The 13,615-nt window shown below is 35.9% G+C and overlaps 1 protein-coding gene across 1 annotated transcript in view; it reads right to left on the bottom strand.

Moving 5' to 3' along the window:
- Positions 1-1,078: 1,078 nt before the first annotated feature.
- Positions 1,079-13,615, bottom strand: part of MYOZ2 (myozenin 2) — a 41,052-nt gene continuing 28,515 nt past the window's right edge. The window contains exon 5 of the mRNA XM_047090461.1: positions 1,079-1,313. Within this exon, the coding sequence (XP_046946417.1) occupies positions 1,079-1,313 (235 nt within the window). The remainder of the gene's footprint in view (positions 1,314-13,615) is intronic.

Genomic DNA, 13,615 nt, shown 5'->3' with positions numbered 1-13,615 from the left:
TGAGAGAGAGAGAGAGAGACAGAGACAGAGCACGAGCAGCAAAGGGGCAGAGAGAAAAGGAGACACAGAATCTGAAGCAGGCTCCAGGCTCTGAGCTGTCAGCACAGAGCCCAACGCAGGGCTCAAATTCATGAATCACAAGATCATGACCTGAGCTGAAGTCGGATGCTTAACCAACTGAGCCACCCAAGCACCCCTCCCTCTAAAATATTTTAAGACACATCTGTATATTAATTTGAGCCATTAATACCAATATGTTCACATATATCAAGATTGATACATTGCTACATTGCTTTCAGTTACTTTTGTGCTTATCCATTTCTTGTTTTCATTTGTGTTTTATAGCATATACTCCCTAGTACTTAAGGACTGAGTAGAATTTAAAGATTCAAGGAAAAAAAGTCACTAATTCTAATTATATTTTCTTCCTTTGTATGTATGTGTGTATATATATATATATATATATAGGTATATATAGGTATATATATATAGGTTATATAGGTAACCTGGTGATTCAAAGCCAGTCAAAAATTACAAGGTAGTTTAGAAATTTTAAGAATGACTAATGAAAAGACTTCATCCAGATGTGCTATTTTATCCTGGTCACCAGAAAGGAAGAACCCAACCCTTTCCTCCATAAAAAATGTGCATCGTCTTCCATAGCTTTCATCCATTAAATAAAACTCCAAATGAGTCTAAATATCTTGCACTGCACTTTGATTCTACATCATTTTGAAAATTTGTTCAGGACTAGCAAATATTAAAGGAAAAAGAGATGAAACCTTTTGTTGTCAGTTACTCTTCTGGACTTTCTCAATGAAAAGGCCGGATTATTTAGACCGAGTGAAAACAACATTATGAATAAAGACAAGTGAGTTGAAAGTTTTTAAAACAAGATTTCAAATTGTTTATTAGTGTTTGAGATAAGATCGAATTTAAATGTCATAAAAGGAAAATTGCTAAATTGCTATTAAATTATTGCTACTAATGAAGAGTGTAAGTGGATTTGCCAGTAGGTAGAATAATAAAACAGCAACATTTATGGTTCGAAGTTTTTGCGGCACATACAACTTTCTTTTCATAGGTCTTCTGTTTCTGGTACAGTGGTATCCTCTGTAGGTTCAGTTGTTATCACTATAGGAATATTCTCAGATATCCATCCCTTAGGAGTCCTATTAAAGGACCGTCTGCCAGAAAGAGGATTGGCAAAACCCATAAACCTGGGATCTGTTAGGAGTAGTAGCTCAAAATCTGGAACCTTGAATTTAACCATCTTTGATGCTTTTTCAAAACCTCCAAATGGTGTGGCAACTCTGTGGGAAGTGAAAAGAAAAAAAGGATATATTAATTAATTTTCAAATTCACTTGCCAATAAATAGAAAACAATTTAATTCATGATTTTATGGGCATGTCGTTATGTTATATTCTTTGTATGATTTTCAGGTTTTGATCTCTGAGTCAAGCATTTTTTTTAAGGACTATGCTTTTAAGATAATAAATTGGTGTAAATTCCTTTGTATGTACTTTTAGTTGATGACTAAATTATCTATTCCTTACACCCTGAACTCCCTGAAAACATTTCTTGCCTTTGTGCCTTTGCTACCAGTGTTTCCCCTGCTTAAGATATTTCTTCCTTGCCTTCTCTCCACCTGTGTCTGTCTTGTGGTCTTTAAGTTCCAACTCCCCTCCAATTATTCCAGCCCACACACCCTTCTTTAGCCAAATTCCTGTAGCATCCATTGCTTTATGTCAGTTATTTGGTGCTTACGATATGGTACTTTGTATTGTTAGCTTTTTTTTTTCATAATATGATTTGATTTGAGTTTGGGTTTTAATAATATGGTTTGGTATAATTTGTGAATTATAAACTCTTTGAAGACAAATAGAATGTCTTTTGTATCTTTCTAGCTCTACCTCAAAACTCTCAATATTCTGTTTTTCTTTTGAATAAAGACCAACTTCTTATCTTGGCATTCAAGGTCCCACATAAAATTCTAGCTGTGTTTGATTTAGCCATTAATTTATTTATTCATTTAGTGCCAGGCACATTTTCAGTGTTAGGGGTATAGCAGTGAACAATGTAGTCAATGTTTGAGCCCTTATATTCTAACAAAGGAGACAGACAATAAAAAAATAAACATATAGACAAAACATTCAAGACTAATGAGAGCTATGCAGAAAATTAAAGGAGTATGATATAATAAAACATAAATGAATGACTAGATAGTCAGGGAAGACTTCTCTGAAGAGGTGACATTTAAACTGTCATCTGAGGATGAGAAGTTAGCCATGGGCAGTACAGCTGAAGCACATCAGCATTTCAGGAAGAGGGAGTAGTTAATGCAAAGAATCTAAGGCAGAAATAATGCTCGGGAAAAGAAAGAAAGCCTACATTGGTAGACCAGTAGGTAAGGGGTTGGTAGAGAGAAGAGAGGACAGAGGGGTGTATTGTACGGGACTTTGTCCAAATAAGGAATATGAATTTCATTGTCAGTGTGAAGGGAAACACTGTAAAATGTTAAACAGGGAGTAGTGTAACGTGATTACATTTTTGTAAAGTTTACTCTGGCTGCTCTTTCTCTGCAAATAGATTATAGGAGAACAAGAGTGAAAGGAGAGACGACATTGTGACAATTCAAGTGAGACATGATGGTGGCTTGGATTTCAAGTGTTTTCCATGAAGATGTGAAGAAGCAGGTGGTTTCAGGATGTGTTGAGCAGAGTCAACAGGATTTTTTGATAAAATGGATAAAAATTGTGGGGGAAAAAAAGAAACCAAGAATTGGTTTTATGTTTAGAGTTTTAGCAACTGGCTGGTGGAATACAGAGAGGAACAGGTTGGGTGTGTGGGTGGAAAACAATGTTGACATCCTAGTGGAAGGTCAATCATGCTGGTTTGCCCTCTTCTCTTTCATGCACCTTTGTTCCAGCCAAACTGGATGCACGGCTTGCTCTTCACCTTATTCTCTCCTACCTTTACTCATACTCCTTTTCTTTGTTGGTATACTCCTACACTTCTTGCTACATTTCTAAATCTTCATTAGGTTATAACTGTAAGTTCTTTTTTTTTTAATCTTTTTTAACATTTATTTATCTTTGAGAGAGAGAGAGAAAGAAAGAGTGCAAGCGGGGAAGGGGCAGAGAGAGAGGGCGACACAGAATCTGAAGCAGGCTCCAGGCTCTGAGCTGTCAGCACAGAGCCTGATGTGGGGCTCAAACTCACGAACCGTGAGATCATGACCTGGCCCGAAGTCAGATGCTTAACTGACTGAGCCACCCAGGCACCCCTATAACATAAGTTCTAATCTGCACTTCCAAATTATCTAGTTCTTTAGTATGTTATTTAAGTAACATACATAGCTCTCTTCTGGAAGCTTTCTCTGATCTCCCACAGCTAAAAGTAGTTCTTTCCCCTCTAAGTTTTCATGGACTCTATCTTTACCTCCCATCTCACCCCATTTCCTATTTTCCATTATATCCATTGATATATCTGCTTTATTTTTTGCCAAACTGTACTCCAGGAGGACTGGAATTCTCTCTCATGTATCTTTGTAACTCATTACAATATATTTGTGTAATGCATTGTACCTAGAAGATCCCCATACACATCTGGACAGTGCAACTGGCAAGACTATATAGATTCTCCAATAATGTGGAAATTATTTTAAAGCCTGGAAGAGATCTGATTTTCTTTGTAGCTCAGTCACTCTGTGATCTTTCTTGAATACCTTAATTTCTGTGTGGCAATAGTGAGGGGCCATGGACTCTAGTTGGGTAAGGAGAAAGTGATTGATGGACTTTGAGAGATGGGATGGCTTTAACGTGTGGGGCTAAAGTATTATTGAAGGAAAGATGAAGAAATGAAAGGTAAAATTACAATGTGATAGAGAGTGGAATGCTTGAAATTGAGATTTTGAAAGAGACACAGGTATTGGTGACGACAAACTTTAAGAAAAACCAAGAGTGACTGAGGGATTGAGAAAGCTATGCTTAAAATGAAACAAAGTCTTGAAAGGGCGGAGAGTTCAGTGGCTCGTACATGGATCCTGAAGCCACAAAGAAGTAAGACAGGAATAGTACTGGGGAGGAAGACAGGGAGCCAGACACTAAAATCTTCAGTGAGGGGAATGTCTACAAAATGAATAGATCACACTCAGATATCACCTCATGCCAGTCAGAGTGGCCAAAATGAACAAATCAGGAGACTATAGATGCTGGAGAGGATGCGGAGAAACGGGAACCCTCTTGCACTGTTGGTGGGAATGCAAATTGGTGCAGCCACTCTGGAAAACAGTGTGGAGGTTCCTCAAAAAATTAAAAATAGAACTACCCTATGACCCAGCAATAGCACTGCTAGGAATTTACCCAAGGGATACAGGATTACTGATGCATAGGGGCACTTGTACCCCTATGTTTATAGCAGCACTCTCAACAATAGTCAAATTATGGAAAGAGCCTCAATGTCCATCAACTGATCAATGGATAAAGAAATTGTGGTTTATATACACAATGGAGTACTACGTGGCAATGAGGAAGAATGAAATATGGCCCTTTGTAGCAACGTGGATGGAACTGGAGAGTGTGATGCTGAGTGAAATAAGCCATACAGAGAAAGACAGATACCATATGTTTTCACTCTTATGTGGATCCTGAGAAACTTAACAGAAACCCATGGGGGAGGGGAAGGAAAAAGAAAAAAAAAAAAAAAGAGGTTAGAGTGGGAGAGAGCCAAAGCATAAGAGACTGTTAAAAACTGAGAACAAACTGAGGGTTGATGGGGGGTGGGAGGGAGGGGAGGGTGGCTGATGGATATTGAGGAGGGCACCTTTTGGGATGAGCACCGGGTGTTGTATGGAAACCAATTTGACAATAAATTTCATATATTGAAAAAAAAATGAATAGATGACCTCAACAATGGCTGAACAGATAGTACATGGTGTCACATGGTATAGAATCTCTGTCTTGTTTCCCATAATTTTGTCTTCCAGTAATTTGCTCCTCTGAAGAGCAGCATGTTTTATTTTATATTGCATCTATATTCAAGATGACTCACCTTATGATATTTTCCCCAAATTGCTGTGGAAGATATGGATAACAACAGGTCACTGATTGGTTCAGTAACCTCAGCCTAAGTTAGTACTCAGCAATCATATCAGTATAGACTTTCATGTCCAGAGTAAAACTGTTACTCTGGAGGTATAAGAGAGATCAGTTTAGAAAGAACTTGAAGAACTTAGATTATCATTCAGGTCCTTTATGATTATTGAACTTCAGAAGGCATAGTGATGATGAAAGCTAATATTTATTGATTGAGTACTATATACCAGACACTTTTTAAAGTGCTTCTCAAACTCTCTTGGTAGGGGAGTCACATTGGGATCTTGTTACAGTGCATCCACTAATCCAATCAGTCTAGTGTATATCCTGAGATTCCACATCTCTAACCAGTTCCCAGGTAATGCCATTGATACCGGTGTGTGGATCATACTTTGGGTACAAAGGCTTTGCATGATTTTTTCGTAAATCCTCACAACCTTATAAATTGGTTCTACTTCTATCCCTATTTAATAAATAAGCCTGAGACACAGCTAAGCTAAATGACTTGCTCAAAGTCACCTACCTATTAAGTTATAGAACTAGGATTTATACCCAGGCAGCGAGACTCATGGGAGGCCTGCTTTTCTAGTCACTATCCTATACCACACCTTGACAAGAAAATTCTTAAGGAATATTGGGCCTTCTGAGATCACTTTCTAAGTAGAGATGTGTGTTTAGGAATGTCAACCTACCTGGGCTTTGTCTAAGTGATATAAAACCAGGTTGCTGTCACATTCACGATACAACTAGCTGATTCAATATCCCACATTTGTCATTTGATTTACTGAACTGAAGGGTCTTTATGACTCAGATTTGATTTAAACTTCTTATTCTTGGATGTCCAAGATGTCCAAGACAATATTTTATCATTTTAGAAGCTGGCTATTATATAGCAATAGTTTGTTCATTTGAGATTCATTCATTTATTCATGCAACAAATTACTGATGGTTTATTATGTCTAAACACCCTATCTGTGCTAGGAGTTCAAGGATGGAAAGATTGCAGTAGGTCTTACAGACAAGTAAAAAGTGAAACACGGGGAAGAAACAACACATCATTGAATATGACAGTTGCTCCAAGGGAAGAGTATCTATGCAGAGAAGCTTAGGGTAAAAGCACCTTAGTCTGCCTGGTTGGTCAGTAACCACTTCTTAAGAAGCCTAGGGTAAGGACCAGCTACATTAATTTGTATGGTCCAATGCAAAATAAAACCTTAGAGATTCTTATTAAAAAAAATTGTTAAGAATTTCAAGGCAAAGACAGCAAAGTACTGAAACCCAAGCAGAGCCCTTCAAAGCGTGGGCACCCCAGGTGACTGCACAGGCTTCACATCTATTCCTGGGAGTTTAAGAATATGCACATGCTCACAAAACTTAATGGGTAATCATTTCACAGTATATACACATATCAAGTCATTATGTAGTACACCGAAAACTAATACAATGTTATGTGTCAATTATATCTCAGGAAAAAAAAAAAAATGATTAGCCATGAGTTGACTGTTTAAGCAGAATGGCTGTTACATAGAGGTTCATTATATCATCTTCTCTTCTTTTTTTTTTTTTTTTTAAATTTTTTTTTTCAACGTTTATTTATTTTTTTGGGACAGAGAGAGACAGAGCATGAACGGGGGAGAGGCAGAGAGAGAGGGAGACACAGAATCGGAAACAGGCTCCAGGCTCTGAGCCGTCAGCCCAGAGCCCGACGCGGGGCTCGAACTCACAGACCGCGAGATCGTGACCTGGCTGAAGTCGGACGCTTAACCGACTGTGCCACCCAGGCGCCCCTAATCTTCTCTTCTTTTGTATATGTTGCATATTTCCCATTACTAAGTTGTTTTGCTTGTTTGTTTAAGAACAATATACGTTTATCCATTGGATGCAAGAGGCTGGAGTTGAACATTTCCAGAATTAGGCTGAATTTGGCCAATTCTTAAAAAACCTTAATTTCAGGGGCACCTGGGTGGCTCAGTCGATTAAGCCTCTGACTTCGGCTCACGTCATGATCTTGCAGTTCATGGGTTCAAGCCCCATGTCAAGCTCTGTGCTGACAACCCAGAGCCTGGAGCCTGCTTCACATTCTGTGTCTCCCTCTCTCTCTGCCCCTCCCCTGCTCACACTCTGTCTCTCTCTTTCTCAAAAATGAATAAACTTAAAAAAAAAATCTTAATTTCAAATCTTAATTTCAGAATGAATTTTGCTCATTTATTTATTTTTCTAAATCAAAGAATAAATGTTCTTCTGCCACTGAAATCTAACATTTGAGTTTGACATTTAATGCATCACTTTTTACCTTTTTATTCAGTTCAGTTTTGTTTTTCCTTCCCAATTTGTAGGTCATTTTCTTCTGTTATAAATGAAAACATTCCATTCTGGTCCACCACCCATCTCCTACCTCCTACCAGTGATCCAGTGAAAGATTGTTGTTTGAAAAGCTGCGTTTTCTTTTCTTTGGCACCAGAGAGACTATATCCTGTTTGTTTGAATGTTTATTGCCCTCAGCATACAAAGTAAAGAAAGTCTATCAACAGAGATGTTAAAGAGTCAATGTGAGAGATCATTTATAAGATTTTTAAGATATCTGTAAATAGTGTCAAGTTTTAGTCAAAGGTAGTGAAGCAAAAATTTCCACTTAAAGATTTGGAATGTTCTATTAAAAGATGACTGCGCACCTCTATAATTCTTGTAACATAAATTCTTCAAACATAGATCTGACTTAAAAATGATTTTTACACTTTGTCATCTGTGCAGTGAATAATAAGCATGTTTCACTCAGATTCACAGTTAATAGATGCTTTCTTGATTATTTTGATCGATCAGTAATAGGGTTGCATTTGTTAAGACTAATAGTGCTTGACATATAATATGCCCATAGTAATTACTGATTATTCTATAAGGTAAAGAATTATGTAAAATGGTTGTATAGAAATTAAAATACACTGAATACACATGCATGTAATACATTTAAAGCCACTTCTATAATCATAGATATATACAGATGAGGAAACTAATATACGGAGGGTTTAAGTGACATACTCAAAGTCATACAGCTTTTTTAAGAAAGCTCCTTGTTCCTAGTTTACTTTTCTTCACATGTTAAGAAGGCTTAACATAGTATTACTTGAATAAAGCATAATATTTAAATAAATTAAAAATGAGTACAAGAATACAAAGTTGTTTTAAACCATGGGCCATTTTGAATATATGATTAGACTTTGGAGCCAATTCTTATCCAGTTCATTATCACTGCTGAATGATGTTAGACTGTGTCTTACCCTTATATGCTTTATTAACAATAATACAGGGATTGAGCCCCACATTGGGCTCTGTGCTAAGCCTCTCCCTTCATCTGGCCCTTCCCTGCTCTCTCTCTCTCTCTCTCTCTCTCAAACACACACACACACACACACACACTATCTAACAATTATGTATAATAATATGGTGTTACCAAATAATATTATTTTACTCTTTGCAAAGGAATTAGGGAATATTTGGAGACTGCTTATTTCCCTTCCTTCCTGTTGCTCTATTTTATTTTTGCAAAAGTGAAAGAAAAGATATATTAGAAGTCTTATAATAACATTTAGTTAAGAAATAGAAGGGAAATGATATATCTTATTACATTTTATTTTTAAATAAATGCTTTTTTCCTCATAATCTTGAGTTTTGTTAAAATAAAGTCTTGGTAAATAACCTATAACAGAAAAGGTATTAACCCAATTCATACCTGGAAATTATTTTAACCTCTCTTTTACATGGCTGGAATGTGTTCTAGACTAATTTGATGAATGGCTTTTATCACATCTAATTTATAATAGATACCTATTGAGATTATTTTGCCTATGTGATTTTTATTTTTTTTATTTTTATTTTTTAATTTTTTTTTAACGTTTATTTATTTTTGAGACAGAGAGAGACAGAGCATGAACGGCGGAGGGGCAGAAAGAGGGGGAGACACAGAATCGGAAGCAGGCTCCAGGCTCTGAGCCATCAGCCCAGAGCCCGACGCGGGGCTCGAACTCACAGACCGTGAGATCGTGACCTGAGCTGAAGTCGGAGGCTTAACCGACTGAGCCACCCAGGCGCCCGAGTGATTTTTAAAATTTAGTTGAAGTGTAAGATACACTAAAAAAAAAGTATACAGATCATAAGGCAAAATTTAGTGACTATTATTTATTTTCTAATTATTTGATAGTAGTATAAAAATATCATAATTTTTATGTTGACCTTGTACTCTGTGGTTGTACTAAATTTATTTACTAATTCTGATTACTAATCTGCTGCTTTTGAATTTCCTATGGACATAATCCTGCCATTTGTGAATAAGGATAGTTTTATTTTTCCTTTCCTATTCTTACACCTTTTGTTTATTATTATTATAATTTCATTGTCTAACAAGTGTCAAAAAACAACTTCTCTGTCTGAAAATGTGTATGTAAGTGTTTTTTTTATTTTAACTTTTACCTTTAAAGAATATGTTCACTGGAAATAGAATTATAGGCTGGCAGTTATTTTTTTTCATTTTTAAAGTGTTATTCCATTGTCTCCTATAATTCCAGTTGCCTTATTTTTACCCTAGCTGTACTATCTGTGCAAAGCCTGATGTGGAGCTTGAACCCAGAAGCCATGAGATCATGAGCCAAAGTCAGACACTCAAACAACTGAACCACCCAGGCGCCCCCAATGTTTTCTATTTTTAAGTAATCTCTACACCCAATATGAGGCCTGAACTCACAATTTTGAGATTAAGAGTTGCATGCTCTACCAACTGAGCTAGCCAGGCTTCCCAATTTTGAAAACTTCTTAGCTATTAACTCCTCAGATATTGTTCTGGCTTATTTTCTCTCTTATTCCCTCATAAGACTCTATTGGCTTATTTATTTTTTTATTACTGCCCCAAGTGCATCTTCTGCTATTTTACTGCATTCTGAGTCCTTTTGATCATTTTCTGTATCAGTTTATGAATCCACTCTTCAGCTGTGTTTCATCTGCCATGAAGGCTATTTGTTTAATCTTTAAAAAAATTTATCATTAAATATAATACAAATATAGAAAACTGATTAAAATGTACAATAGCTTATTATAAAGCAAATAACCTTGTAACTACTACACATGTGAAAAGTTTCTCCAGAAGCCCACATGTGCCTGCTCAATCCCAATCCTCTCCTGATGCTAGTAGTAGTAAATGTTTTGACTTTATGGTAATATGTTTATAAAATATTAAAAAAAAAACCCTTTCTTTATCTGTTAATAACCCACATCTGTATCTCTAAATACTCATGGTTTAGTTTTGCCTGTCTTTTTAAAATGTCTTTTAAATCATTTTTACATATGGATTTTCCTTTAATCTCTTCCTTGCATTTATTTATTGAAAATACTGGATCATTTGTCCCATAGAGTTTCCCACAGTCTGAATTTTACTGATTATATTCCCTTGGTATTTTTAACATGTTTGTCTGTTCTTTGTATTTCCTATAACTTTTATATGGGGCAGAGGGAGGAAGAGAGAGAGAGAGAGAGAGAGAGAGAGAGAGAGAAAGAGACAATCTTAAGCTATGAGCTCAGCACAGAGCCTGATTCAGGGCTCAATCTCATGACTCTGATATCATGACCTGCGCTGAAATCAAGAGTTGGGCGCTTAACTGACTAAGCCACTCAGGCACCCCAGTCCTTTGACTTCCTCATTTCAGTTATTATATGAATACTTCATTTTATTTTGCTTCATTTTACTGAGCTTTGCAAATATTGAATTTTTACAAATTAGAGGTTTGTGCCAACCCTGTGTCAAGAAAGTGTATTTTTCCAACAGCATTTGTTCATTTCATATTTCTGTGTCACATTTTGATAATTCTCACAATATTTCGAACTTTTCATAATTATTAAACTTGTGGTGATCTGTGATCAGTGATTACGACTTGCTGAAACCTCAGATGATGGTTAGCATTTTTTATCAATAAAGTATATTTTAATTAAGGTAGTACATGTTGTTTTACACATAATGCTATTGCATGCTTAATATTTCATAGTATAGTGTAAATATAATTTTATATGCACTGGGAAAACAAAAAATTCATTTGACTCGCTTTATTGTGATAATTTGCTTTATTAACAGTGCTCTAGAACTGAACCCACAATATCTCCAAGTTATGTCTGTATATTTTCACTTTTGTAGAATTTCCATTTGATTCTCTTTTTAAAAACATTTCCAGTCTGCTGATATTCTTTGTCTTGTTATCTATTTTCTTGAACATATTATTCACAATTATTTTAGAGTATCCAACATTCCAATAATTGGATCTTTTGTGTGTCTGTTTCTTTTGTTTATTATTTTTCTCTTTATTTTTAGTCATTTTGTCTTGTCTCATAGTATGCTTGTCTCATACTATGTCTCATAGTAATTTTAATTGACTGATAAGCATGTGTACAAAAATTGTAGAAATAATTTGAGTCTTGGAATGGTGTTCTCTTCCCTCCAGAGATGATTTACTTTTGTCCATGGCAGGCAGTTTGACATAAAGGAATTGATTTTTATCCAATCTAGGATAGGATATATATCTTATATCTGCTAGGCCTCTCCCCCTAGCAGACCCTATATTCCTGTTTTTGGCCTTCCCAGATTCAAGACTGATAAAGGTTTGCTCACTATTTCTGCTTCTTCTTAGTTGTTGCCAATAAATCAGCAAATGCCTTAAGAGGAAAAGTGGTACCAAATGTTGGGTTTATATCTCTAAATGTCCCTCATATCTAGGATTTTGGCCTTCAAGTCCTTACTTCATTGGTAGCGCTTTTTTTTGTTGTTGTTTTAATGTTTATTTATTTTTGAGAGAGAGAGGCAGAGCGCGAGCAGGGGAGGGACAGAGAGAGAAGGAGACACAGAATCCAAAGCAGGCTCCAGGCTCTGAGCTGTCAGCACAGAGTCTGACATGGGGCTCAAACCCATGAACTGTGAGATGGTGACCTGAGCCGAAGTCAGACGCCCAACGGACTGAGCCACCCAGGCTCCCCTCTTGGTAGCTTTTTAATCACTTTATAATAACTAGCTTTTCTACTTATTTTTATGAAGTTTTTCTAATATAAACTAGTCTTCCATAGCTGGAAATAGATTTCCACTTCCTACCTATGTAACTTTTTATACTCATTTATTTAGCAAACATTTAAGACAAAGATCATGATTATGTTGTTTGTTTCTTAAGTAGGCTTTTCAAGCAATGTGTGAAATAGACAAGACCTTAAACTTGTGTAGCAAGTTACATATACTTTAAGGACAAAAAGAATCTTAAAGCTACCGGTTAGGGATTGCCTACGTATCATCCTATTTTGTTTCATCTATTATTTGACAGTAATAAAGAATCTAAGAATATTGCAGCATTATTTACAACAGCCAAGATATAGAAGTAGCCCAAGTGTCCCTCAATAGATGAATGAATAAAGAAGATGTGGAATAAAATATACACAAAGGAATACTACTCGGTCATAAAAAGGATGAGATCTTGTCATTTGCAACAACATGAATGTGCTAAAGGGTATCGTGCTAAGTTAAATAAATCAGAGAAAATTCACTTATATCTGGAATCTAAAAAAAAACAAAACAAATGAATAAACAAACAAACAAAAAGCAGAATCAGACATATAAATACAGAGAGCAAACTGATGGTTGCCAGAGAGGAGGGAGGTTGGGAGCATGCGCAAAATGGGTGAAGGAGAGTGGGAGATACAGGCTTCCAGTTTATGTAATGAATGCCATGTGAATAAAAGTACAGCATAGGGAATATAGTCAATGGTATTATAATAGCATTGCATGGTGACAGATGGTAGCTATACTTGTGGTGAGCATAGAATAATGTATAGAGTTGTTGAATCACTATGTTGTACATGTGGAATTCACATAACACTGTGTATCAACCATGCTAAAATTAAAAAAAAAATTATCATTACTTATTTGCTATCTCATAAAATCAGGGAAAGTGACTAAATAATATTGGCATATGTGTATGAAATGACATTTGTACACATTAAAATGATGTAGATGCACATTTACTTATATCAAATTATGCTCATAAAAGAATCTAAGAATACAGTAATATTAACATTAAGCTGTAAAGTTTTTATTTCTATATTGATGTATATATAACAAAATAAAATTTTCTCAAGTAAAGGAGAAATATTAAGAGGTTCTCTCTCTCTCTCTCTCTCTCTCTCTCTCTCTCACACACACACACACACATGCACACACACAATGTTACATTTACAAAAGCCTTGATTTAACACAGGAAACTACAGTTCCTAATTGGATGGTATTGTGTTCACTGAAATAGCACTCACTTGGTATTTATACAATCAGTAAGCATCTGTTTATAGCCAGCCCAAATGTACCAGTGTGTTTGTAAAACTGGAAAACAAACTGTTCAGCAGGCATGGGGTGGTAAAGCCACAAAATACACCAGAAGTCACACAGCATCTCTAAAGCACTAATCTCAAAAACAAGCCTCAATTATTTCATTATTTTCCATTTTCCCTT

The sequence above is a fragment of the Lynx rufus genome, unplaced genomic scaffold, assembly GCF_022079265.1.
Source record: "Lynx rufus isolate CCGP_SWC_20201006 ecotype Redwood Valley unplaced genomic scaffold, mLynRuf1.p SCAF_3, whole genome shotgun sequence".
Taxonomy (NCBI): domain Eukaryota; kingdom Metazoa; phylum Chordata; class Mammalia; order Carnivora; family Felidae; genus Lynx; species Lynx rufus.
The sequence above is the reverse complement of the archived record's forward strand: the minus strand, read 5'-3'. Positions and strand labels throughout refer to the sequence as shown.